Here is a 25,916-nt window from a genome sequence, read left to right on the forward strand (position 1 = left end):
GTCTGGATTTCAGTGTCATGCTACAAAATACTCCCTTCTAACACGGCATTTGTGCAGCTGTAAGTCTGGTAGCAAAAAGGTATTCCTAACGGGGAAGCTGAAAGTGCAAGAAAACATCTAGTGTGGCCTTTTTCCTATTTGAACTAATATGTTACTGGTCGATTATTCAAGAAGACCTGCATTGTTATCAGCCACAGTGCTGTTTATCAGTAGGACCCCTGTGTGCTGGAGTACAGATCATTGCTACTCCAGTTAAAGACTCTGTTCCTTCTGATGGCGGCAATAATGGATTATTACCCAGAAATTAATACCTGTCACCGGGTGAAAATATACCACACACTGCATGCTTTGTCTGTCCCAAAATTATTTTGTTTTACTGATCATTATTATGATTTATCAATTCATTTTTACAGAGGTAAAGTTGCAATGATTGCCCAAAGGAATATTGAAAATGGACGTATATGAAGAGGACTTTCATTAGAGTTGTAGGAATATGTTTTAGTAAATACAGCTTTTTTTTGATAAACACCGGGAAAGAAGAAGGAACCTAAAAATCATGACAGCTACATGAAATTTAACATTTTCAAACTTTAGTTTGTGAGAAAAAACATTCACTCACAGCTTCAATACATCTGGTTAATTAAAATCCTGAACCATCCTTTCAAAAATAGGGAACATATTCATAAATTTGAAAGAACAAAATCCCAGGGGTGCAATCGATTACAGGATAAACTTTTTTCCAGAATGTTTGTGTCCTCTCTGATATGTACCACCTGAATAAATAGAGAAGTCATTCAAACATTTGGGTCCAGCAGAATTTTCACTGCCAACGAAATATGGTACAAAATCAAGGAAAGACTGATGGTGGTGTATTAAGGGTTTTTTTGAAAATCATTTGAGATGAAAGTAGCTAGTGTTTTTTATTTCATTTTCCTTTCCTCTTATTCTTAATGGAACAAAGTATGTAGCATCTGGAGCTTCTGCTATAAAGTTACCGAGTTTCACACTGTGGGGAGCTTGAAGAAAATGGGGAGAGTTGGAAAAGATTCCTCATGCATGAATGAGAATCAAATCACTTCAGTGCAGTTCTGTGATTGCATAGTGAAATTTAATATCAGCTAGCAACTACACAGTTATTTAAAGCAGGAAAAAATAAATATGTCTTATTACAACCAAGGTTAGGTTTGTTAGACTTCATCTGATATAGTGCATCCAATTTTGGGTGCCACAATGAGAAAGACATTGATCAACTAGAGCAAGTTCAGGGGAGGCCACTGGGATGGTGAGGTTGGAGCACTCGCCTTGTGAGGAGAGGCTGGGGGAGCTGGGCTTGTTCAGCCTGGAGCAGAGATGGCTTTGGGGGACCTAACAGCAGCCCCCGTTGCCTACAGGGAGGTCATTGAGGAGACGGAGATGGGCGCTTTATAGTGGTGCAGGATGGGAGGGCAAGAGATAGTGGTCATAAGCTGAAATAGGGGGAGTCCTGGCTGTATATCTTGAAAGAAAATCCACAATGAGATTAGGTAACTGCTAGCACAGGTTGCCCAGAGAGGATGTGCAATTTCCCTCCTTGGAGGTTTCAAAGACTAAACTGGACAAAGCCCTGATCAACCTGCTCTGGAATCAGTTTATCCAGCTTTCAGCGGGAGGCTGGGCTAGAGACCTCCCGAGATCCGCTCCAGCTCAATTATTCAGTTGATTCTGTGGTTCTGTCTATGAAAATGTCCTGGTTTAAGGTAAAATGGAGCCAATTTTGGTCCGTAACTTCGCTTCTTAGCGGGGCCTCTCTAACAACTGAAATTAACAGCATATTGTGCAGACAATGTTCACTCTCCCAGGTTGATAAGACCTATGTTTATAGTTGAAGCCCAGCCATGGTATGCAGAGAGGACCTTGCTTATACTTATTGCTGTAACACCCAAGGGCAACCAACTTTGTTATTTGCCCCGTTGGAGGGTCAGAAGCGGAAAAGCATAGTGGGGTCCCACCTGCAAGGAGGAGTGGACAAGACAGGTGACCCAAAACTGACCAACGAGGGTATTTCATCCCATCTGCCTCATGCTCAGTATAAAGGCTGAGGGATCGAAAGGTCAGCTCTCTCTCTTCCTGCAATGGCCGACGTCTGAGGAGGACTCTGTTTGTCTGCCTGCGATCCACATCCTGCATGCAGATCTGGAATCCAGTTCCCATCCATTCACTGAGTCCATACTGGGACTGCCCCAGCGCCAGCCGGTGTCGTGATTGTCATCTCGGGAGCTTGATATGCTTTTGTATATATTTCATTATTTTTTTTATTTTTAATTTTATTATTAATATTTCATTAAAGTAGTTTAGTTCCTACTAAACTCATAAGTCTCTTTTTCCTCCTCTGCCCCTCTCTTTGAAGAGGGGTAGAGGAGAGCATCTGTCGGTCCCATCTGGGGTCCCCCAGGTCCCCAGTAGCCGATTTGGCCTAAACCATGAGAGAAAATCAGCTTGAACATTCTGCTGTGGAGGTTTATGAGTGGCATATACACAGACCAGTGACCTAGAGAGAGCTGAGGCACAATATTAACATATCTTAAAAGATAAGAATTTATTTCAGAATGAGAGATGTGTACATATTTTGGTATCGCTACTTGTAATTCTTATAATCTCCCTTAATGAGAAGACAGAGTGCAACACAATGCCTGTATTCGTCCAGAATTTTTACAACTACAAAATCAGTTATACTTTCAAATTCGAGTGGAATCTTTGAATTTGACACTCTTCTATTCTGTATGATTAACAAACTACTTACATATTATTCAGCTGAAGAAAGATCAAAACAAAATCAAAACTCTCAAGGCCTTCTAAATAACAAGGAGAATAAAAACAATCTGAAAGTGTCCTGAGATACAGTTTTCTTCACCATCCCCAGTCAGAAATATAATGAAATGTCTTTAAATGCACTAACAGTTCATGGTAGAGTGTGCATGACAAAGAAACCCTTTAGAGCACAAGGTATTTCGAATTAAGCAGCTTCCCATGGCTTCCCTACTTTGCTGAAAAAAATTCTGTGCACCTTCAAGGAGAGGAGTTATGAAGAATAAGGGGAGAGAGGCTGCTTGGGAGCAGTTGTGTGAAGAGACTGAGAATCAGCCTGCAACCGAAGAAGAGTGGAAGCCTGCCAGAAGGTAGGGAGCAATGGCTTAAGTGTAAGATGAAGAGTAAGGCAGCACAGAGGGAGTAAGACAACAGGGAGTGGGTTTATTTGAAATTTCTGTAAATTAAACAATATTCCTGTAATTAAAACAAACTGGCTCCCCATTACAAAAAATATCATCCTGAAACAGTGATCACTGAACACGCAGATATGTACCAGGGAGAAGAGAATAGCTCTATCGCTATATTAAAATAGTTCTTGTTTCTGGTAGTCCTGGAAAATTAACCTTTTTTATCCTCTGCTTACCTGCTTCGTTGGTTCTGATGACTCTTGATGGTGCACTTGGGTCTCCTGTCCCAATTTTGTTGGTTGCTACAACTCTGAACTCATACTCCACCCAAGGGTTCAGTTCAACAGCCATAGCAGACTCCATGTCACCACTTATCACATCCGGAACTGCAGACAATAAAGAAATGTGTAGGTCACTCAGAAATCTGAAGCTCACATGCATTGTCTCAAAGGCAAGTGGACTTTGCGATACAATAAGGCCACTAGAAATGATAGACATCAAGGATCTAATATGTCAGAAATCACAGCTAGGTTTTTGGCACTGTGGTACTCCTGAAAAGACACAGATTGAAGGATATAGGGGAGAGCTTTCTGCTTATTCACAGATGCATGATGGCAGGTGTCTTTGTGTTGTCCTTTCAGAGCTGTTGCTAAGTAACATGAAAGGAATGAAAAAAAGAAAAAAAAAATCAGTGCTTTTAATTTATCATTGTTCTCTTAAGACTATCTGTTCCTGCAGTTGCCGATGGTTATTATTGTGATGAGCAGGAGTTTTGAACAGTCTACTTGTGCTGTTTGAAAGTTTTTCTCACCTGTTTTTACGGTCTGCCAGCCAAGAGAAAATGGACTGCGTGCTTGCAGGTTGTAGAGGGAGATAGGGCTGTGATTGTCTGCCCCAGGACTCCAGGAGAGTGTTGCTGTGGTGTCTGTAATTTCCTCCACTATTACAACCCCTGGGGGACCAGGAGGACCTAGAAATAAAGTGGAATAATCAAACAGACCACACCATCATCGCAGATGAGCAGCAGTAATACAGGAGACGCATTCCGTAGGGACCCAATGGAGTTGAATATATATGAAATACAAGGGTTAAAATGCACACAACTACATCATGGGGACACCTCATTTCCATGATTTCTGCTAGTAAATTGTGATTGTTTCTATTCTTTAAATGCTGTGTGGGTGAGTTTCAATTAACGTCACTGCGACAGCAGAAGAACTAGAAATAGAAACAGATTAAAAAAAAATCCTCCATTATATTTGTTCCAAACCTAAAATTAAAGGAGAAAAAGAGCAATTTTAAGAAGCATCCATGCTAGAATGAAGAGTTGCAATCACATCTTCTCTTTGGGTGTGACTTCTCAGCAGAAAAGACAAATAGTGATGTGGTGTGCTTCTTGAAGAACAATGATATTACTAATAACTGAATCAAGAATACAGCATTCATCTTTTTTCTCAAATTCACTCATTCAGGGAAACTGCCTGGATTACCATCCTGCTGGAAGTTCATTAACTGTTTGATTGAAAGCTATTAAAAAAACCCCAAACCCAAGTATTTTGAAGGCTGATAATTACTATGGTTCCATTAAAAAAAAAAAAAAAAAGCCACAACAACTCAAATTAAAGGATTATTTATTCCACTTAGTTGCACCAAATGAGAATATGCTTACCACCATTCGTACAGGCCATGTGACTGATCCAATAAGTGACATGTCCAGTAGCAAACATAACTGCAAAGAAACATGTGGCTGTAATGTCCCACTTCCACCCCCAATTTTCTTTAATTCTTCCTGATATTGATATTACTGGTGTTTGAAAACATTATCCATTTGCACTTGCCAAACTAAATCAGAGGCAAGGTCTTCCTGGTTCAGCACCCTCTTCCACAGCTGTAACCAGAATTTTAGGGGAAAATGTGCATGTCTGTAATGGGTAGATGCAAAAATAAACATCTCTCTTGTGGTTCTTATACTTAAAAACTTATGTAAGACCTGAAGGAAAGGACTTAATACCTCAGTAAAATATCAATATTATTAATGGCTATAATTATTTATGAAAAATCTGGATTTTCTTGGCATGCAAGAGCCTTCTGATTCTTCTCCATCCTCCCGTTGTTGAAGGTTTAAATTTTGCTTCTGCTGCTACACAGATGGAGGACATTGAAATCAGAAATGCACTACAGGACACTTTCTTCTGAAATGAAACTGCAGGAAAGGTGATGGTGGAGACAACTTCATTAACAGAAAGTAATTACTGCTACACTTTTGTGGGATCCCAGTGTTTGCATGTACCATGAGCTGTAGTGGAGCAGATCCTTTGGATACCTCCATTCCCGTGAGCTGTGGTAAGTGGTGCGGTCCCGCTTGCTGAACTGTCAGAGCTCAGCACCTGCGGATCAGGGTGGCAAACACTTGGGTCCGGTGCCTCCATGTGAAGTGTCAGTTGTAGCCAGGATTTCTGCATTACTGAGCTCAGCGTTACTTTTTTTTTCCAGTGCTATTTCATGCAATCAAATCTTTTGTGGGCTAGAATCCTTAATCCCTGAGTAGAAACAAATTTATCAGAATATCAAAGACTAAAAAACCCCGTTAACTGAAATATTTTTAGTTGCTGGGATTTTTTGTCATTTGCAGCTGCAAACAGTTCCTCTGATATGCCTTCAACAAAAGCGTGTTTACATGGACCATGACAACAGTATGATCAGAGTTTCATAATAGTTGGGCTCAATAGCTTCAGAGTGAAGGAGACACTGAATCCTTTAAATGAGAAAGCAAATAACACTATTCACTTCCCTCTGTTTGCTTGGCAATGATCTAGAAGCAACTAATTGACATTAAAGTGTTGGAAATATACGGCATTTAGAAATAATAGCGACAAAAAAAGACAAATGAATATTTGGAATTCAGGGTATTCAAATCCGTCAATTCAAGGAGTGGAAGGAATTCAGCAAAGCTTAGTCTGATGGGTGTATAATGGAAGAAGATTGCATCCCCAATGCACTGCAGCCCTCTTTGCAGTAGCCCGAGGTACAGCTCTGGGCTATAGGAAGAACTAGGTATTTCCACTTGTGGTGAGCAGCTTCAGTGCTGGGGATGTCTCCCCTTCCCTTGCTCTGCCAGCTCAGCAGCCCTGACTTCGCTGCTCTTAGTGCCTTTCATCGAGTCACAAACAGTGCCGGGATAAGATGGTGCCCCTCCTTGGACACCTTGTGATGCTTGGCCTTCCAGAGTCCCATCTTCATTTACAGTCGAAAGGTCTTGCTTTTCTTCCTGGGAGAAAACATGGCAGAAAGATGTGTCCTCTACACTCCTGCCTTCCTGACAAGTGTTTACTGTTCTTCGATGGGAAGCACCAGGTCAGGCCTTCATCTCAGAATAGCAAGTCCTGGGGCTAATTTAATAAAATAGGGTGATCTTCAATCTCCATCATCTATTGTTTCAGGCTATCTGTTGATGTAGGAAAATACTAGTGAAATTTTTATTTGTAGCCATGAGGGAAAGTTTAAAGGAAAGCTGGGATCTTGATACAGTCATATGCTTTTACTGTGTTGCAGCCTTAGGCCCAGAATTATATCATGCTCCCAAGCACAAACAAAATTAAAGGGAAATATTTTAGTACTTTTCCTTTATGACAATATTTCTCTCGTGCACACCGAATGTTGTTATAGAGTTTCTAGCCACTGTATTTGAGGCAAAAGAACAAGCATCTTGCTTACATAAAAATATATAAAATACATTTATGCAGATGTCTACCTGCTAAATTCTCAATATATTTTGTTGTTGGAGTTCTCTCATGTTTTTTAAACCTTTTAAATGCATTCCTAGTCATGACAATGTGTCATTATGCTTTCTGAGATGTGTGCTCTTACACAGTTTGCAGGATGACTGCTAAAAAGCATTTCCATTTCCAAGAGCAGGCACTCTTGAAAGCGGATTAATAAAGGACAAAAGCCTCAGTGATGACAAATGTATGACAGTTAGCCAGGACCTGAGTGCTATGCAGATGTCACTCATTTTTGCAGAAATCTCATTAAATTTTATGCTTGGATGTAATCATTCATGGTGTCAGCCGGACGGCTAATGCAGAGAAGCTTTTCTCCCAAGGGCTGTGTTATTGTTCAGGATCTCTAAAACAATTTTTTAGTTGAGAATAGCCAATTGAGGAAAAAATGCGTGGTCTGCTCAAATGTTTCTCTGGGAACTACACAGAAAATGACTGGTCATAAATGCACTACAGTGCAGTTGACCTTCATAGAGAAGACATTTGGGGCTACAATAAGCTCTTATGGTGCTCTAGGAGCACGAGAACCCCAGTGTCAAGGATATTAGTCGATTGTCTTCTTTCAGAGGAATTCTATAGATTAATACTTTATTTCAGGACATGCGTGACTGCATTTTGGCAAACTTGTTTTATGTGTCTTTTTATTGTTGGAATGATCATCCTGAGAGGTCCCTTAGATTACTTACCATGGTACAATGTTAATGTGAGAGTTCTTGAAAGACTATTACCAATAATAGCCATAGTCATTCAGTGAGAGAGTGCCCTTTCCTGTGAGTCCCATAATGTGCACTGATTTACTCCACTGCTGCCTGACCAAGATAATTCTTACTTTTACCAAGCGACTAAGAAACCTGATATGTAGCAGTTCACAAACACAGATCTCTTGACCTGAAAATTTTGCTTTCTGAATGACAGGGTGTACTGGCTTGTCATCAATATGATGAGAGGTCAAGAAAAAAGGAAAAGAAAAAAGCAGTAAATACAGAATGATGGAAAAGGTGCTTGAGAAAACAGGAGCTTGACAGTTTCTTGTAGCATAAATCCCTTTTTCTGTGCCCAGCTATGGAAGATGGTGTTTGCGCGTGGTGTGGAACGAGAGGATGGAGAGAAAGTTCAATGTACAGCAAATGCAATAGGCACCATGGCTTTAGTGAATACATCCATATCCCCGTTCCCTCCATGTGTGGGTATACCCAAGTGGTTTCTATAAGGTAGCTAGATAAGGGCCCTGGACAGATGGAGAGGATATAGCCCAACCAGCAGCAGAACAGACAGGGAGGTTAGACTCAGGGGTGTAAGGTAAAAAAGAGAACACATTAATGTTTTGGCCTGAATGGTCTTGACTTATGCCAGGGATGAGGGTCAGGAGAAATCCCTGGTGTCCTGCCTGAGAGGGTCTTTGGTGGTACATGTGTCATCTTGTGCTCCTTTGCCCTGATGACTTCTCTGCCTTGTACAAACCTAAAGTTAGAGGATTTGGGCAAGAACACCTTGAGAGCTGCTGAGTGTTGTGAGCTCAGATGCCAGACTGAAGCCCCAAGCCTCTGAGCTGGATCTTTGTGTTCTGGCAGTTGTGACTTGACACAAAATGTATGGACAGTGCAGGGAACATGAACTGAAATTTCAGCTTAGGAGGAAAAGTACCAGTAGCTTATGAATGGCATCGAGAATGACATAACTAGCAGGTCCCAAATAGCGTAAGAAACTGAATTTTGGACACACCTCTTTCATTGGCATGTCCTACTGACTACCTTTAGCACTGCAGGGCATCACTTGCCAGCTGTCCCAATTCTGGTCCACGCTGCCTCCTTCACTCTGCAACCACAGTGTGGGCACCAGCCTTCCCAGAATTGCATGGGTCTCTTTTAGGAGCTGAGTTTGTGAATATCACTGCAGCTGATTCGTATTTTTGTACGTGTTTCTAGGCACTTCTTTTGCCTGAAGTTATAGATATGAGTTAAGTTGATGCTTGTAAAAAGGTTTCATAGACAGAGCAAAGGTCTTCTTTAAACTTTAAAACCCCCTACTTCCTAAAGATATGAATCTCTCTTTTTCACACCATTGAAGATAATTGTAACGAAAGTCCTCTTACAAGAACAGATTTCTGGAAGTGTTTTGGTCTGGAATCTGGGTTAAAGGGCTGATGCTCCATCTACAGTAATGTACTATCTTTCAATATTGTAAATGTTTCAGTGACACTGTTATACTGAAAAGGACAAATCACAGATCTGAACTCTAGCACCGATCCTATGCAGTATTATATTGTCAGCCAGTCCCTATAGTAATTTAAACCCTGTGAAATTACAACTTTCTCAGCCTTGACACAATTAATGGATTACCATGGGCTGAGGCAGATCCCAACAGGCAATTTGTGGTGCCCATCCTGTTTTGAGAGCAGAGGGGGACCGGGAGTGTAGCTGTGTGGATGGGAACTCGGCTGCACCCATTGGCCTCAGGGAGCAGTTTACTATTATGGACATATTCTGTGAGTCCAATTAATGGGGTCTGTGCTTAGGGCATCTTCCTGGCCTTTGCTACAGCTCAAATGCAATTTCAAGGACCAGCAAGAATCTGCTGACCTTGTTTACGTTCCATTTAATAATATTGTGTCTGATGGCCTTTAAACCCAAGTGCTTGTCTTTAAGTTTTATTGGCAATATCACAACTGAAAGGAGCAGTGTGGTCAACCTAACCAGCAGTTCCTGCGTTATATTTGCTCCAGGTCAGTGGAGTTCAGAGGAAACATTACTTCTCCAAAAATATATCACGAGAGTGGATTTCTTGCTTAGATTGGTAGTTTTGCCAGTCTACAAGATGAATAGCTTTAACCTCTTTTTTATTTTTAGACCACGGAATGTGTACTCTTAAACCACAGTTTGTAGCCATAAAGGCTTTCATCCCTTCACACTACAGGATTGCTCTCTGCTCCATTTCAAGATCTTACAGCTTGCAGGTAGCTTTCTGATCTTAAAGATCATTTTACTTACAGCAGTCATGCACACTGCATTTGGTTCAGTGCACAGTCTTACAATACATGTTATATATTATATAAGAAAGCCGATTTTCATCTTATTTTTAAGGAATCTTCCTGCCATAAATGTTGTACTAATATTTGTATAGTTCAAAGGATTTTAGTTATTTTTGTATATGCTAATAAGTTTCCAAGGGTCTACAGCATTGACACAGAGAATAAGCACAATGTCTATTGACATCCACAACAACAGAAAACACATTTTTACATATAAAGACAGAAAAGGATAATAAAAGCAAACAACAGTGAACCAACTATTTTAAAATACCCAGAAAATACCTGGTATCTAAATCTACTAACATCCTTAAGTATAGACCAAGGAGATAGTACAGGAAACAAAGTTAACTATTAATGTTTAGAAAGCACAGGTCTATTTGTAACAGAACTGAGACCCATGAATTTGTTATCTTTGAGTTTCTCCTAGAACATATTTTTTAATATATAAAATATTTTATATAAATATATAAAATATTAAAATTACTAGATGTGCTGAAACGATCTTTTATGTGATTATTGATGGAAACAAAGAAACACACAGAAATAATTTCTCTGCATTTCATTTTTTTGACCTCTTTTCATTACAGAAGAGGGCACTTTTCACTCGTTAGCACCTGAAATTAAAAAAAAAAAAAAGAGCAAACTTGCTTGGCTAGTGCATTACTGTAGTTCCCTTGCAAAGAGCTAATGGTCTTTTCCTTTGCCATGCTCCCCCAGACTTAGTTATCGTGTAGTGTCAACCTTTGCTACAGGTTACAGTTTACACTGTTCACATTGCAGAAAGTCAAACATTCAATAATTCATTTTGGGACTAGTACCCTTTGCTTCTTTGCAAAACGAGAGATCAGGCTGCATTGGATCTAGAACAAGTAAGTGGAGCAATCTGAAAGAAAGTCTGGTAAGTTGGAGGTGAGCTGGTGCTCCATAGACTGTTGTAAGGCAGTGTGTAATGCATGGAATGCAATGTGCATTGCAATCGATGTTACTTACTGTCTTGGGTATAACGTATTGTCAACCAGCTTTTCAAGATTAATTTACAAATAGTGATGGAATTTATTTGACAACTTAAGGTAACTGAACTTTTTTATGATAAAAAGCTTGCTTTTGTTAAATAAATGTTAACATACTGGAGACTTGGTACCATTGATTAGGCACTGAAGCTTTCACAGATGTAAAAAAGTCCTTTAAGTTCACAACCTTGTATTCCTAACTCAGTCATGATGATCCTGAAAAGAAATGTGATGTAAGAAAGGGATAACCATGAAAAATAACCTACATTGATACTTGTAGCATCACTAGCATCACTAAGGATATAGAGGTTTATATAGGAAAAATCACTCACAATTCTAAATGGTCAAAGCACTGTCCCCATCCACACCAGATGATAGTATCAAGGTAAATTTTGCAGTGATTCTCTAATCTGCAAGAAACTCCCTGGTGTTCTCGGAAGCTGCTGCTGTACCAAGACTACTACTCACCTCAGTGCAGGTGAAAGGGATCTCTACTTTTAACAGACTATAGAGCGCCTCACACTGATGTTTGTAAAAGCATGTTGGACTCCTGTGTGACTTTCTCAGCTCCCACTATTTTTCTTCTCTGAACTGTGCAGTTGCTTTTCTAAGCCAACCCTCCAAACTTGCAGAATAAAGAGCAAGGAATGTACAGTAACTGGGTTTGTTAAGAGATTTTTTACTCTAGCTTTTCCTTATTGCAGCCTATGGCAAAGCAATGCTTCAAATGAATTAGTTAGAAACTGTGTCTTTTAAGAGCAAAAGGATACTTTTTGGTAAAAGTGAATTTAAGAAGTAGCCTTCCACTCTTAGATATGACTTCTGCAGGTGTTCTTCTAAACCTCTCTGTCTATGAGTAACAGATTTTATACTGATGAATTAAATACACACAACGTGAAAAACACTGCTGATCTTTTTTAATGTATTTGATTGGACCAACATAAGGTAACAAAGGTTAGCCCTTCATGGAGTCAACCTTGTTTATGACAGAAGTATTTGGTGGTTTAAAAGTCTCTACAGTGAAATACAGTGGAAGCACAGGATCATGAAGATGTCTTTTGTAATGCAAATATGAATGCACAGATTGCTTCAAATTTCTACAGCATAATGGGGAAAACAGAATATAATAAGCCCTTTCTGGAAGACAGTCTTTAAAACCAAATTAACTTACCAGCAGGTGTTGTCTTGAGGAAACCTGACACATTGCTGGCTACAAGATCACCTGAGACATCTGTGAGATGCAAGTCTCCTGGCTGGTACTTGGGTGTTTGGTAACCATGTTTGTGATCATATCATTAGTGTCAGAACATGACATGCATATTTATCCTATATTAGAGCCTTCTGCTTTGGTAATCACTTCTTTGTGAAAAATCAGTATAGAGACAGCTCAACTACTGGTGTGCCAATGATAGATGGAAAACCAGCCAAGTTGAAACATTCTGCTATTCTGCTTCTCTGCTACTTAATATTCACTGAAAGTTGAAGATCTGGGTGGATAAATAAAGCCTTGCAGCCAGACAAAGCATGTGACATAGGAAAACTATTCTTGGACCGGCGTCAAGAACAGGATTGATATTCATAAAAATCATAAATCACTTCTGCTTCTTAAATGGCTGATGACTTTATGTGCTGGGGCAAACATTTGTTGACTGTGTAGCAAATATCTATATTCTCTTGTAAGCATTCCTGTTTGCATGGCAAACAGCTATTCTGCACATATTTTCCTTGGGTGAGTAAACAATGCAAGACATAAATGAAGTAAAATCAGGCAATGACTTGGGTATCAGGAATGTAAGTCCACAGCTGTGATTTTTGTTGTATTAATTCACTCCACTAAAACTATTTCTTTGACCATCAGACATACATAATTCCTGTTATGGGATTCCTCTGAAGTAGCACATTTATGCAGGCCTGGTGCCAGAATAGTTACCACCCTGTGTGAAAAGCTCTTTTCTCTTTTGGATGTCCTTGAGCTGCATCAGCCTGCCCTATATGCCTTCTTCTGCTGCTATGGGCTCTGATGACTGTCTTCCAGAAAATCTTGCAGCAATATTTAAGGCTTTACCACTATCTGCCTCATTGCCCTGCTGCAGGGCAAATCCGGAGCAGAGGAAGCATGCCTGATATTTAGTTTTTCCCTTTCCCAGTACACACTTCAGTGAATTGGCTTAAGCTATTTACAATGGTTCCTCTGAGGACTATGTTCATTTTTTGGGCAGTAGTCAACTCCATGAAAGAAGCAAATATTTGGGTTGCTGGAGATACCCGAAATTGTGCCCTATGCAGCCAGGCTCTCATTTGCTTGTCTCCTGACTTCTCTGCCCATGGCTACTCTGCCTCAGAAAGGGGGTTGAACGTGTCTTGATCCCACCTAATCTACTAGTGTGCTCTTGAGGAGAAACAAATGTGATTTTGAGGCTGGGTCTGAGACAGTTAAAAAGAGATATCTTACCTCATGGATGAGCATTGTAGTCAGTGAGCTAAGCTGTAAGCTGTAAGTGGTTAGCCTCACCTCTTCTGCCTTAAATCAGTCCTGGACTTTGGGCTAAATCCTCTCTCTCACCCTCCCCGTATTCAGAGAGTAAAGGACCTCTCTGGGACTTCCACAGAGTCAAGGTGTCTATCTAGAGGGGATGGTGGATCTCAGAAGGATGAATAAAAGAGAATAACTTATTTTTTAAGTACCTAATAATAAGTAGAACTTGTGATGATGAATTGCAGAGAATTTTGTAGAACCATATTTTGGAGAGGAAATGCTTTTGCAAGTTAGGTAGTAGCCTACCTGAGTATAAAGAGATGATGTCAGGTATGTCAGGACAGCAGACTTCTGAGACTACTGAAATTCACATTCTCATTCACAACCCACTCCAAGACTAAAATGCAAGACTCTTAAGCTGGAAAACTAATGTACTGCCTGACAGGTCCAGCTGACAGCAGAACATCTCTTCCTAGTGAAATCTGCATTATTGTTAGCATTAGAAAAATCAAACAAATAGGGAAGAATAAATAACTTGGGCTGGAAAAACAGTATTTAAGGAGCAGAAAAATTACTAGGGACCACTAAAAAGTTGTTTCTTTAATATGCATAATTCAATCACATTTTCAAAACACTTAGAAAAGTGTTTAGTTTTTGTCTTGAGTAGTAGGTGCTGATGGGACTTGAATCTTGGTTTTGTCCAAATGTGTCTTTTCATATATCGTTCTCTAGTGTTCCTGAAGGAGATTCACTAGATAAAAATCATTATGGAAATAACATTAGACATGTATTTTGCTGCAACTTACCTAAAATCAAGAACTGCGAGGTACTGAATTTGAAAATGGTTTTAAAAAAGTTTATAACCCATTGTAGAAAGTTGCAGAATAGAAACTTGCTGCTGTTTTAATTTTTGTTGTTCACACACAGACACACTCACACACATATACATACATATGTAGTAAATTCAGAAATCTTCTTTCACTATTAATTACCTTCTTGTAAGTAATTAGACTCAAAAGAATTGACATTTACTTCACAATATTAATTCATTGTTCTTCAGATTGTCTTTCACTGGTGACATTTTTGGATTTAAACTTCTACTGTATAATGGAGAGCAAAGAAGAACTAGGACAAAAATAGTGACACAGTTAGTCCCCTGGCATATATTTGAGGGATCTTCCAATAAAGCAACCAGCAAGAACGGTTTCAAAAAACGTAAATATGGTTTAAGGATAGTCCATGCCTTCACCACAGTAAATGATCCTGAGACATTGCAATTGCCTGAAAATGCAGTGGTAAATGTCTGCCTGTTGAAGATCAGCATGTTAATTATGAGCAATAACAGCCTGCAAAGAGTTTGTTTCTCTTTCCTCCATCTGAAGAGGCTGCAGTAAGGTATAGTTGTCTTCCAAGTCACTTGTAATAAAGTTCTAGAAAAAGTTCCTTTGAATTAAAAATAATGCACCGGTTGAATACCTAATTCAGTACAAATTTAGTTAGTTTGCTAATAGCAATAATTCTGATATTCATGAATATCTAAAGGAGGGAAAATGAGATGATTTTAATTTAATTTATTCAGTATGTCCTATTTATTTCCTGTAGAAATGGTGTAAGAAGAACAATTTTTTTTGAGTAAAAATTACAATGATACATTAAAAATACTAGATGAGCTTTACAATATAACTAAGGATTGAAATGCTGTTGTATGCTGGTATGATATTATCAACATTCAATGCTGTTTTTTCTGCAGAGGCAAAAGGAGAGAGAGTAAGGTCAGAATAAGGATGTGCTGGAACATTGCTTATATTGGTACTTCTAAGAGTTCATAGCAAAGCTTCTGATATCTCAGTTTGGCCATGGGCTGTAACACTTAAAATGCAAAGATCTTTTGTAATATATATGAAATGAAATTATTTTACCTAGAAAATGTACGGGAAATAAAGAATAATATAGATTTGAATTTCAAACTTTACTGCATAGCAGCAATGGGTTTTCTTCATAGATGATGACTTCCTCTGTAAGGTGGAATTCTTCAGAGTTTACTGAAATATTTATTGAAACATCTGTAGCCGCTGGTCTCTTCTCCTAAGCAATATCCAGTATGTCCAAAAGCTAAACCTAAAGAAGTTCGAAACGTGCTGCAATTGGGGATCATCAGACAGTGACAAATTGCAGACCACTGAGTGCACTCGACAAACTGAGATAGGTAGAGAAAAAAGAATTAGAGTTATTGAAATGAAAATGAAATACCTGTAACAGTATAAGAAGAGATAGATTAGTTTCTCCTAAATATTTTGGATTTTTGCAGTGCTGAGGTCTATAAAGAGGAATCATTGGGAACTTTCACTGAATGAGCTTTAAACATTTTCTGCAATACAAACCAAAACCATCCTACATTTTTTGGTGAAAGCAATACTGACACTGTAGGATCTTATTGCCCTCATTTGCATAGGTTTAACAGATATTTTAAGGAAATTAACTGCTTCAGCAAACCAATCATAGCCTATAATTTCATGAAAACTGAATTATACATCAGGACAAAAGCAGTCACACAGTATAAAGCATTTTGTGAAAGCGATGCAAACATTTCTTACTGTATCCTATAATTACGCAATCACAGAAACAGGAAAGGGAGAAAATTATAAGCAAAGCATATTTGAATTTAAATACCATTATAAAGCAGTCGTAGTTTTCATTTCATCAGCAAGGTGGCATGGTAATGAGACACCCACATACGTACATTCTGATACTTCTTACAACGCCCTTTTCTTCTTTTCATCTCAAACGTCTTCCTCAGAGACGCATTTATTTTCTACATCGAATTCAATACCCTTATTTATATAACTGGTATTCTTAAAAAAAAAATTTTGTAGCCAGTCTGCAGTGTCCTAGATAACGGTAAGCTGAGAGATTTTTGTCACTAATAAATCCAATGGCATTAAAGTTGAGATTGCCGTGCCTATCCATAGAGCCTCCAGCTCCTGTCTGAGAGAGGTAAAGGTAGCACATAAGGTCTTGAGTAACCCACACGGATGAATCAGATTTCATAAGGCAGCTAAAATGGCATTATATATCTGTGTTGAGGCAACTGAATACCACCATCCCAATAGTGCCATAGCTCATAGAAATCTGATGGTCCTCAAAGTGGCTTTATGGAAATATTTAACAGCCACTTTCATCAAAATGTGAAAAGCCCTGCAGTCAGCCAGAAACATTCTTTATCATTTAAAGCATTTATTTGTCCTAAAAGTGATGGATATGAACATATAAAATCTAAAGAAGTGGTGGAATGTGGTAGAATAAGTATTTTTGAAAGATTATAATCTCAAAATAGTTTTTTTTCTTTTTTTTTTTATTTGGAATTTTTTAAATGTTAATAAAATATCTACCTTGATTTATTCTTTCAAAAAATGTATAATCCACAGTAAGGCTACCCAGCTGCGCTACCTAGCAGTGATCCATCTACCTTGACATTGCAGGGCCCACCAGCTGTAATGCCAGTAAGTGGACCGTAAATCCTGGAGTCCCATCGGGCACTGAACACACATATCTGTGCACAAACACACACACGTCGTGCAGAATGCAGAAATACTCTGCTTAATGGAACGCACGTATGGTGCTAACACCCTCTGTTATTGTAAGTTAGTTGGTGGCCTAGATATGGTCTGGGATCCTGCAGGACAATGACTCCGTGTTCCTGTGCATAATCAGGAATGTTAAATGACAGGTAAAGCAACTCAACAGACGACAGGATTTGATCTAAAGATGCAGTCAAAATTTGGTGGTGACAGTTCCATGTGTGGAAAAAACCAAATCACTGTCATATTAAGGGGCTTTCGGTTCATTGTTCGTATCTATCATTTTACAAAACGTTGCAGGGTCCCTTCTCTTAGGAAGTTAATGGATATTCCTAAACTGTTAAACCTAAAGGAACAGCTTGACCATAAAATAAATGTAAAGCATCACATAAAAAAAGTACAGAACTCACCTACCTTACACAGGCCTGTGAATGCTAATTGTCTACATTTTAACTAATCTGGTACACCTTTTGTGCTATTACCTCTCTTAATACTGTACGTCCATTAACCAACTGTCTTTTGTTTCTCATTGCCATGTCTGCAGGTCAGTTTGCGGTGGAACTGCTTTCAAAGGCAGTAGCTTAACCACAAGTGTTTTCAAGAGCATAAAATCTGAAGAATAACGAATAGCACAGATGTCCCTGAAGCCCACATGTTAAAATTCCCTGGTACAGTAGTTTCTGGGGACTGTGCTTTCAGGTGGCGCCGCGAGCGTACTCACCCCTGACAAGCAGCTCCGTCTCATCTGACACGGTGTCCGCCGCGGTCTGAACCCTGCAGCCGTACCTCCCGGCGTGCATCAGGAGGATGTTCCTGATCATTAAATCTGCAGAGGACGCTTGCTGAAACAGGGAGGAAGTGCCAGTTTAAAAGTCAGCAAATCTGCGTGGAAGGTAGCTCATGAGGGTGCTTTGTACAGTGTGAGAAACTCATGCTTGCAGCTTTCTTCTTACAACGTTTATGCGCCCTAATACCCTCTTTTGAGGATTATCAGAACACTGCATTTATACAATTATTAGTAGGGATTAAAGAAGAGGATTTCAGTTTTTTAATAACTTTGACTTTGCTTAAAGCACACTGTGTATATTTGTACGCTCAAAGAAAATGATTCGAAACTACCACAAAGAAATTCATTAAGGAGATGAAGGGAAATATTTTTAATACGATCCTTGGTATTAAAAAAGTCCTCTTGGAAATGAAGGGCTCTTTTCCTCTTCCCTACAATGCAGTGACATTTGGAATATATCTCTCTGCTGTAATGAAATCAAGATACCCGAAAAGATAATATTGATTGTTTTTTATTGACATGGGGAAATGAATACTAAATATGATTGGGGAAATATGAACAGATTCTCATTTTTACTCTTGAAAACTGTACATACTTAAATCTGAAACATGTAATCCCTGGATGAGTGTACAAAGAGATCCAGTTCAAATTTTTATTTTTTAGTATTCTAGCCAAGAGTGAGTGCAATGCCCTAAATTTATGAGAAGAAAAGAGAAAATTTGAAAGTAGAACACCCTTTTGGAGGATAAATAGCTTTTGCTAAGAAAGTCTGTATTATTTAATAAATTCAAGCAATAATATTAGATTTTGCATGTACAAAATCATTCCTGTATCTAAACCTTACATGAGTCAATAAGTGTTGCTCCATCAGATTTAGTGAGCCCAAGTCCACAGATATTGTTGATTTAATATTGTTTCTACCCAGGGAATGAACAGTTAAGTGCAAACAAAAGTCACCCTGACGACATGGTGTAGCAATTGCAATTTACTTTCTCAATTCTGTGTCCTAAAAATGCTTGCAATGTTTTGATTTAATGTAAGCACCAACAGTTTTAGCAAATTAGCTTAAATAGTTTTGTTTCTTTCAAAGCATTTTTTTCTTTTAAGAGTCAAATAGAAATAATTTTAACATATTAATCCAAGATAGACAGAATATCCTGCAAATATCTCCAAACATGCTTATCATTGCTCCTTTGTACAATATGTGAACCTAACATGTTGTTTTTTCAACATTAATATAGAGTTTGTATAACATATTACAGATTAAATATGATTAATATTTAGGTTATAATTATGTGATATAATATATAACTATTACACTTATAAAATATATAGTGTATATTTTATAATGTTAATAATAAAATGAGCAACAATATATAATTTATAATATATAATAATATAATATAGTTTTATTATATAAACCACTATTATATTATTGCACTATTCATTATCATATTATCTGAGTTTATACAATACTATACATATATAAAATATATCATGTATAGTACATTTTATACAATAATATAATATAATATGAGATAATGTAATGTAATAAATATAATACATTATATAATATATTCTATATTTTTATATTAAATTATATTTCCCATATCATATATTGCACGATATATATAAATATTATTAATAATTGGTTGCTACAAATAATGTAATATATTATCATATAATAAATAAAATAAAATAAGATAAATATATATTATCGGATTTTACATATTATGTACAAGTGTTCTTATGCACCTTCTCAATGTTTCCCTTTAAGAAACATTTATTGTCTGCAGGCATTTCCTTTCTCAGATTTTATTTACTTTGCTAACTAAGCAAAGATTGACAGCCTTTCCTTGAATTACGTGTTTCCTTTGTCGTAATATTCCTATTCAGTGGTTCTAATTTGAGTCATTTTGATCCTGAATGACTAGAAATGTACCCTGCATTCAAAATAAAGTATCACTGGGGGTGTACATGTTGATGCTTCTGTAGCTGGGTTGGAAATATGTCACTGACTCCACCTAGATTCATATTTGCCTGGGTTTTTTTGGCACACATTTATTCTGTGCTCAGGTAGTTGCACTCAGATCTTTATCCTTCTCAATCATTTGCAAGTTATGAGCTCTCACTTTATAACCAGTTGTCCATATGTGCATGACCTTGTGCTTTGAAGTATTACATTTCTTGTCTGTTCCCATGTGTTATTTTCATCATCTGCTGTATTGGTAATAAATCCAATTTTGTACCATACAATTGTCATTTGCATACTTTTATATCTTATGCCAAGGCCATTAAATACAAGATGAAATAGGATTGGTTCCAAGTTCCAATCTTCTATAATTTAGTTTTTTTCTTTCTAGGCAGAAGGATTCCTTTTCAGTGCATCTTGGCATACCTTCTTCAGCCAATCATCTCTTCATTTGCATTTTTGGAACTGAACAGGTCCTAATATTCCATGTAGCACCAAGGCAAAATCTTTACTGAAGCATATTCACATGCAAAGAAGGAAAAAAAACGTGGGACATCAAGGTTGCTTCTGAGACCAAAGTGAATGTGGGCACGATCTATAGCTTGATAACCCTGTAGATCTATGTGTGAATACAACTGGGAGTGTTTTGCCTTCTGAAGTGGCCTCATTAATGACATTGCTGGAGGGAATGCGCTCACACCAATCAGGCTACAATGCAATTCCTATATTCTTGCTCTGGCATATCGGAAATCACAGCAGTGGGAAAGAATATCTGAGTACTCTGCAGCTCTAAATGCAAAAGAAGAGCACACACTCCTACCAGGAGTCAACCTCAGGATACAAATTTTTTAAGTTATCTAGCACAGCAGCATTTACTAGCCATTGAAACCTGGGTTGCTCAAGATGATTAGTGATTCTGCTGCAAAGCCTTAGCTATTAGAAGGATAAAACCAGAATCAGTCCACGTTTGTCCTCTCTTGAAAGTAATTTACATTTAATGTGTGTTTTGTTGTTAAGTGGGAGGAAAAGCGCAATGGATAGCCACTGCCTGGTTTCATTGCTCAGGAGCTGTTAAAAATCTTGGCTGTCACTCTAACTTCCAGAGGGTTCATGACTGTGTGAACCCTAATATTCTTACTAGGAAAAATATGTGTATTTCATCTGCACACCTGTGTAACTGGGCAGACAAGCAGCAATTGAAAGAATCATTGCTGTAAGTGGGGAGCGATGCAGTACAATAGATCCCCATGAAACACCTACATTTATTACAGCATAACAGGATGTGCAGCCAGCACTGCTTAGAATGTGCGAGTGGAAAGAAATTAAACTCACTGTGTTTAATACAGAGGAATATATGCCCAGACATTAGATTCTTGATCATGGGTAATAATGAGAGGTTTTAGCTTCCATTTAGATAAGTAGGAGCTACGTTTGACAAGGACCGCTAAAAAATACTATATTATTTGCTGTTCAGTTATATTTATAAAGCGGTCTTTATGAATTTTACAGGTTCTTCCAAGTCTCGGAAGATGGATTATTTTGTTGATCAGTTTATACTTTAATGAAAAGTTCAATAGGGGCCAGGGGGGGTTAAACTGATGTGTTGGACTCCCAAATCTTAAGAAAATCTTCACATGATGTCATTGCAGCTGCTGCTTAAAGTTGAGTGATTACAACACAGTTTAAAAAAAACAAAACGCTAAGTCGGAACGCAACAGAAACTCCCTTAGGAAAAGTATCTAAGGTCAGAAACTTTGTCTTCTGCTTTTAGTCTTCTCTCACTGGAAAAAGACATAATACTTCAGGCAAAAGCAGAGACATACCCTCCCCTTTGGGGAAGACAAAAACTGGGTGACAAGGATGCAAACAGCGTAGAAAGATCTCTCCTCTGGACTAACATGAGTTAGAACAGTCCGGTGTATCAGCAGCTGTGTGGTCCCAACATTATTAAATGCTGAAATTAGTGGTGTTTAAATTTCTTTGTCTACATGTAAATTTTGATTTTATTAAGTGCACATTTTTAAAAGCTGCTTTTTATTCCACTAATTTTATGTCCTTCTGTGACAGAGCATATTTTGCAATAAGTGCACTATGTCAAAACAGCATTTTATTAGAAAAATCTATATTCCTTGCTGTTCTGAATATCATATATTACCCATTTAGCCAAGTATCAAAAGTGTTTATAATTGTTAAGTACAAACTTCTACTATGTGAAATATAACTTGTACTCTACTGAAGCTAAGGCTTAAAAAAACCCCCAAAACCAAACCAAAACAGATAGGTTTAACAGCCAACTTCTAATGATTTTAAGGAAAACTAAATGTAACCTTCAAGGCCAGTATCAGCTGTGAATCTACTGTAACACTGGTCTTCATTAAGCAGTGAATAAATAATAAAGTTATTGATGCTATCTGTCATGACTAATGGTTCTCTCTAGGACAAAAAATTATTGTATAATTCATATTATGCTCCCGAGTGTCCCATTCACCAGGCTCTGGGCAGCTCCAGTGCTGAGTGTTGTGTCAATCTATTGTTCTCTCTGCTCCAGCATGGCGTGTTATCTGAGGTCATAGTTGTGCCTGCAGTGTATCTAATTAGCTTTACCTGTAAGGTATTGCTTGAAATAGTTTTTCACACGAATCGGTGCCACCCATCATTTGCTTTTGATGTGGAGATAGTTCCCCAAACTCAAAAAGGCTCCAAGGATAATATGCATACTTTGCCTAATGAGAATCACCGTGTTGGAGTTGTGTTTTGTGCCCATTGCCCTAATGCTGGGGATTGGCAGAGGGGAAAAGAAAAAACCAGCTAACTTGCAGAGAACTTACTGATGGTGAATGAATATCTCTTCAGCCATCCCACACCCCCAGAGAGAGGAAGCTGCAAGTGGATTTTTTCCTTTCCGTTTCATAAATCCTAAGAGGTTGTGAGTTGCTTTGCAGTAAAGTAACTTTTACATATGGTTCTTCAAATGAAGAGAATTACACTTATTCTTCCTGTGAGAGCGAGTTCATTATCTTGAGCCAGTTGCTAGGAAACCTCCCTGCTAATCTGTCCATTCATTTGCCGAGTTTTTATCTCTAAACCAAGGTGCTTCTTTCAGTATCCAACCTTTTCTTTTGAAGGCTTTACACAAGAACAATCTATAATCTGCCTGCATTTGAAACGGAGCTCGCAGTTACACCAGAGACCACATTTTTAACATCTAGTAAGTCTCTGGTTTACTTCCTCCTGTGTCTTCCACGGAAAAATTAAACATTGGTTTGATTATTAAGCAGTTTATCACATATGTTCAAACTACAGAATCATATGTGGAAAATATATATGAAACCTACGAACCTTCAACCATTCATCTATCATTATATCAATCCTAGTTTTTATTCAATCTGTTTCTAACGCTGCTCATTTTCCACGTTGATCGTCGTACTTCCACACTCCAACTGCAGTTCTGTGAACGTAGCTGATTTATCTTGGAAGAAAGGACAAAAAGGCAAGGAAGTTCAAAATACTGGGTAGTCAATGGAGATGACGTGGTGACTCGCAGCTCTCAGCTTCTGCACTGCAAAGGCCTGGGGTCTAGAAAGGCTGCCTATTATTGTACCAAGGATCCAGGTTGGAAACTCAACCTGTATAAAGTGCAGTGAAAATTGTCTCTCTTCTTGGGAAGAATAAGTCTAAAAAGAGTAGTGAGGCTATTATAAGTCATCATGATCCAACGAAAGCTTAAATCAATGGGAAAAAAAGAGTGGGCAAACACTGCAGTAAAATTTTCATGATGAAAGCCTGAGGGGTGTTTAAGTCATGTCTTTACTATGACTACAGGGGCCTACCGAGGCTTGCTGGCCACCATCTAAATCTCTTGACAGTGAGAGGTGAAGAAGCTTTCCTACTAAGTGGTTTCTATACAGAAGAGAATGCTGGAGAGGTACAAAAATCTTGTAAAGTACCTAAACATTTTGTAAGGTCATATTCTGTATAAAGTGAAAATAGTAAAACAATGGTCTATAATTAAATGAGACTGAGATTTGATCCTAAACAAGACTGACCTGGGTTTTTAATGCTATCTTATTCAGCTCAAATGATTATTTAAAATATATGGGTGTTTTTACAGAAAACACACAAGTCGGGTGAATTCCTGACTCATACATTATTTGATTTAGCAAAATAGCCTTTATTAATGAAATTCAGTATGATTAAATTGAAAAATGATTTCACAGTTGAATCTTGATTGTTTGACATATTTGATTAGCAATGGAGTTTATTTTTGGTGAATTTATCTGAAGCAAATTAATCATCTTACAGAATAACCTCATGGCAATGTTAGTTTTGTACCATCAACGGTAAGTGAAAAATAACAATACAATGAAGTTCATTTAAATTATGCTGACAATTTATATGTGCATTATGATGGATTGTTGGCTTCAAGTCAACTTCTGTTCATAATACATTTAGGAAAATTTAAGTGCCATTTCATGCAAATTCTCAGGTTTGAACGCATCAACTGCTTGCCTGTTTACCGCTCATGATGTTTACAAATTGCAAATATTTAATCTGTTAAAAAGCAGCAGATTTCTCTGTTGATATAGTGATATAGGAAAATTATAGTCTGAGTTCTGTCTTTTAGTCATATTAGCACATTAAGAACAAAGAAGATGAAATTATTTTTACTGGTTTTGTTGTGATTAATGGTATGTGGTAGTATACTAATGGTAGGATAGTGGTATCCAGGCTGATGCAGGTTGACAGGGATACCTGATAATACACAGGTTGCATTTTCCCCATCTATAAGAAGTAAAAAAGATGGTTTCCAAGGCTTTCAGGTTTGTGGATCCATAAGAATCAGCCAGGGGAGATGTGGACCATTCCAGTGGCAGTATTTTTGAGTAGTTTGCATGGAGAAAGCAAGAATAATGAAAACAGTTGTTTTGGCTGAGTGTTGGTGGTATAGAGTGGATGCCAGGGAGTGCTGGGGTGTTGGGAGTGGATAGGGAGGACTTGAAAGTGCAGCATGAGTTGCTGCAAATGAGTTTGATTCATTTTATTGAGAGAAGGCAGAGGAAGAGACGAAGTTAAATGAGTATTAGATGTCAGGTAGTATGTAATGCACTGGGATAGTTTTGTGAAAACTAGGGATTAAAGAAAACACAGAAAAAGTATTGAAAATGGGAAGGAATGAGAAAAAAGATGGGATATGAAATGGCAAGCTTCAGGACAGAGAGGCCCACTACACTCATGTTGCTAAATTCGTGTTCTGTATCAGAGTTGTTATTACCAGGAGAAAAAATGGAGAAAAGACCAAATAATATGGGGTACCTCTGCTCCTGTATAAAGATGCAGAAAGAGGGAAAAGAAGAGCACGGAGCTACACATATGATTTGAGTGGAAGGGTGGTAATAATTATGGATGAAGATGATAGAAATGAAAGCAAAACCCATCTGGGACAAGTGTGCCACGTTGAGAAGACATCAGAACAGGAAGGATGAAGAGTAGACACTTGATTGGTACTTCATTAATGTGCTGCACAAAGGGTGTTGTGATAGCCTTAGGTCAACAGAGATTTATTTGAAGGGTCCATAGATGATGGCACACATCATTTTTAGCAAAAAAAAAGTTACCTAGGGGAGAAATAAAAAAGGCAATGAGGAGAGAGAGAGAGAAAAGGAAAACAGAAAACTCTTCCTAGTGGCCAGCCAGAAAGAGTATTCTTCTCTTGAGGGTCTCTCCAGTGCAGTAGGTGGTGATGAGGAAGACGATAGCCTTTTTTGTCTTTTTTTTCTCCCTAGCGTTGTAACCTTTTCTTTGGGACCTACTCAAACTTCCCATATGTTAATGTTGATTGGAATATGTTAATTAAGAGCAATTGTTACACAGTGATTGATTGTTAAGCTTCTGAGCACGTATATTGTTGCATAATATTCATTAAGTATTTACATGCCCATTATCTACTTCGCTGCACACTGTGGTTTGGTTTACAAAAGAAGAGACAAAGAAAGGGGGCAGGAGAGAGGGGTGAGTTTCAAGCCAGTGGGAGCTTCTTCCCGTGAGACCCCGCCATAACAACAGGATTGGGGTTTGCAGGTGCAAAGCCACGG

The 25,916-nt window shown here is 38.1% G+C and overlaps 1 protein-coding gene across 1 annotated transcript in view; it reads right to left on the reverse strand.

The window, feature by feature from the left end:
- The window catches only part of CNTN5 (contactin 5), a 251,808-nt gene that overhangs the window by 39,007 nt on the left and 186,885 nt on the right, over nucleotides 1-25,916 (reverse strand). Inside the window, exons 13-15 of the mRNA XM_009889417.1 lie at nucleotides 17,787-17,907; nucleotides 4,006-4,164; nucleotides 3,431-3,580 (exon numbers count right to left, since the gene is read on the reverse strand). Of these exons, the coding sequence (XP_009887719.1) occupies nucleotides 3,431-3,580; nucleotides 4,006-4,164; nucleotides 17,787-17,907 (430 nt within the window). The remainder of the gene's footprint in view (nucleotides 1-3,430; nucleotides 3,581-4,005; nucleotides 4,165-17,786; nucleotides 17,908-25,916) is intronic.

Source organism: Charadrius vociferus, unplaced genomic scaffold (assembly GCF_000708025.1).
Source record: "Charadrius vociferus isolate BGI_N301 unplaced genomic scaffold, ASM70802v2 scaffold87, whole genome shotgun sequence".
In the NCBI taxonomy this organism is placed as follows: Eukaryota; Metazoa; Chordata; class Aves; order Charadriiformes; family Charadriidae; genus Charadrius; species Charadrius vociferus.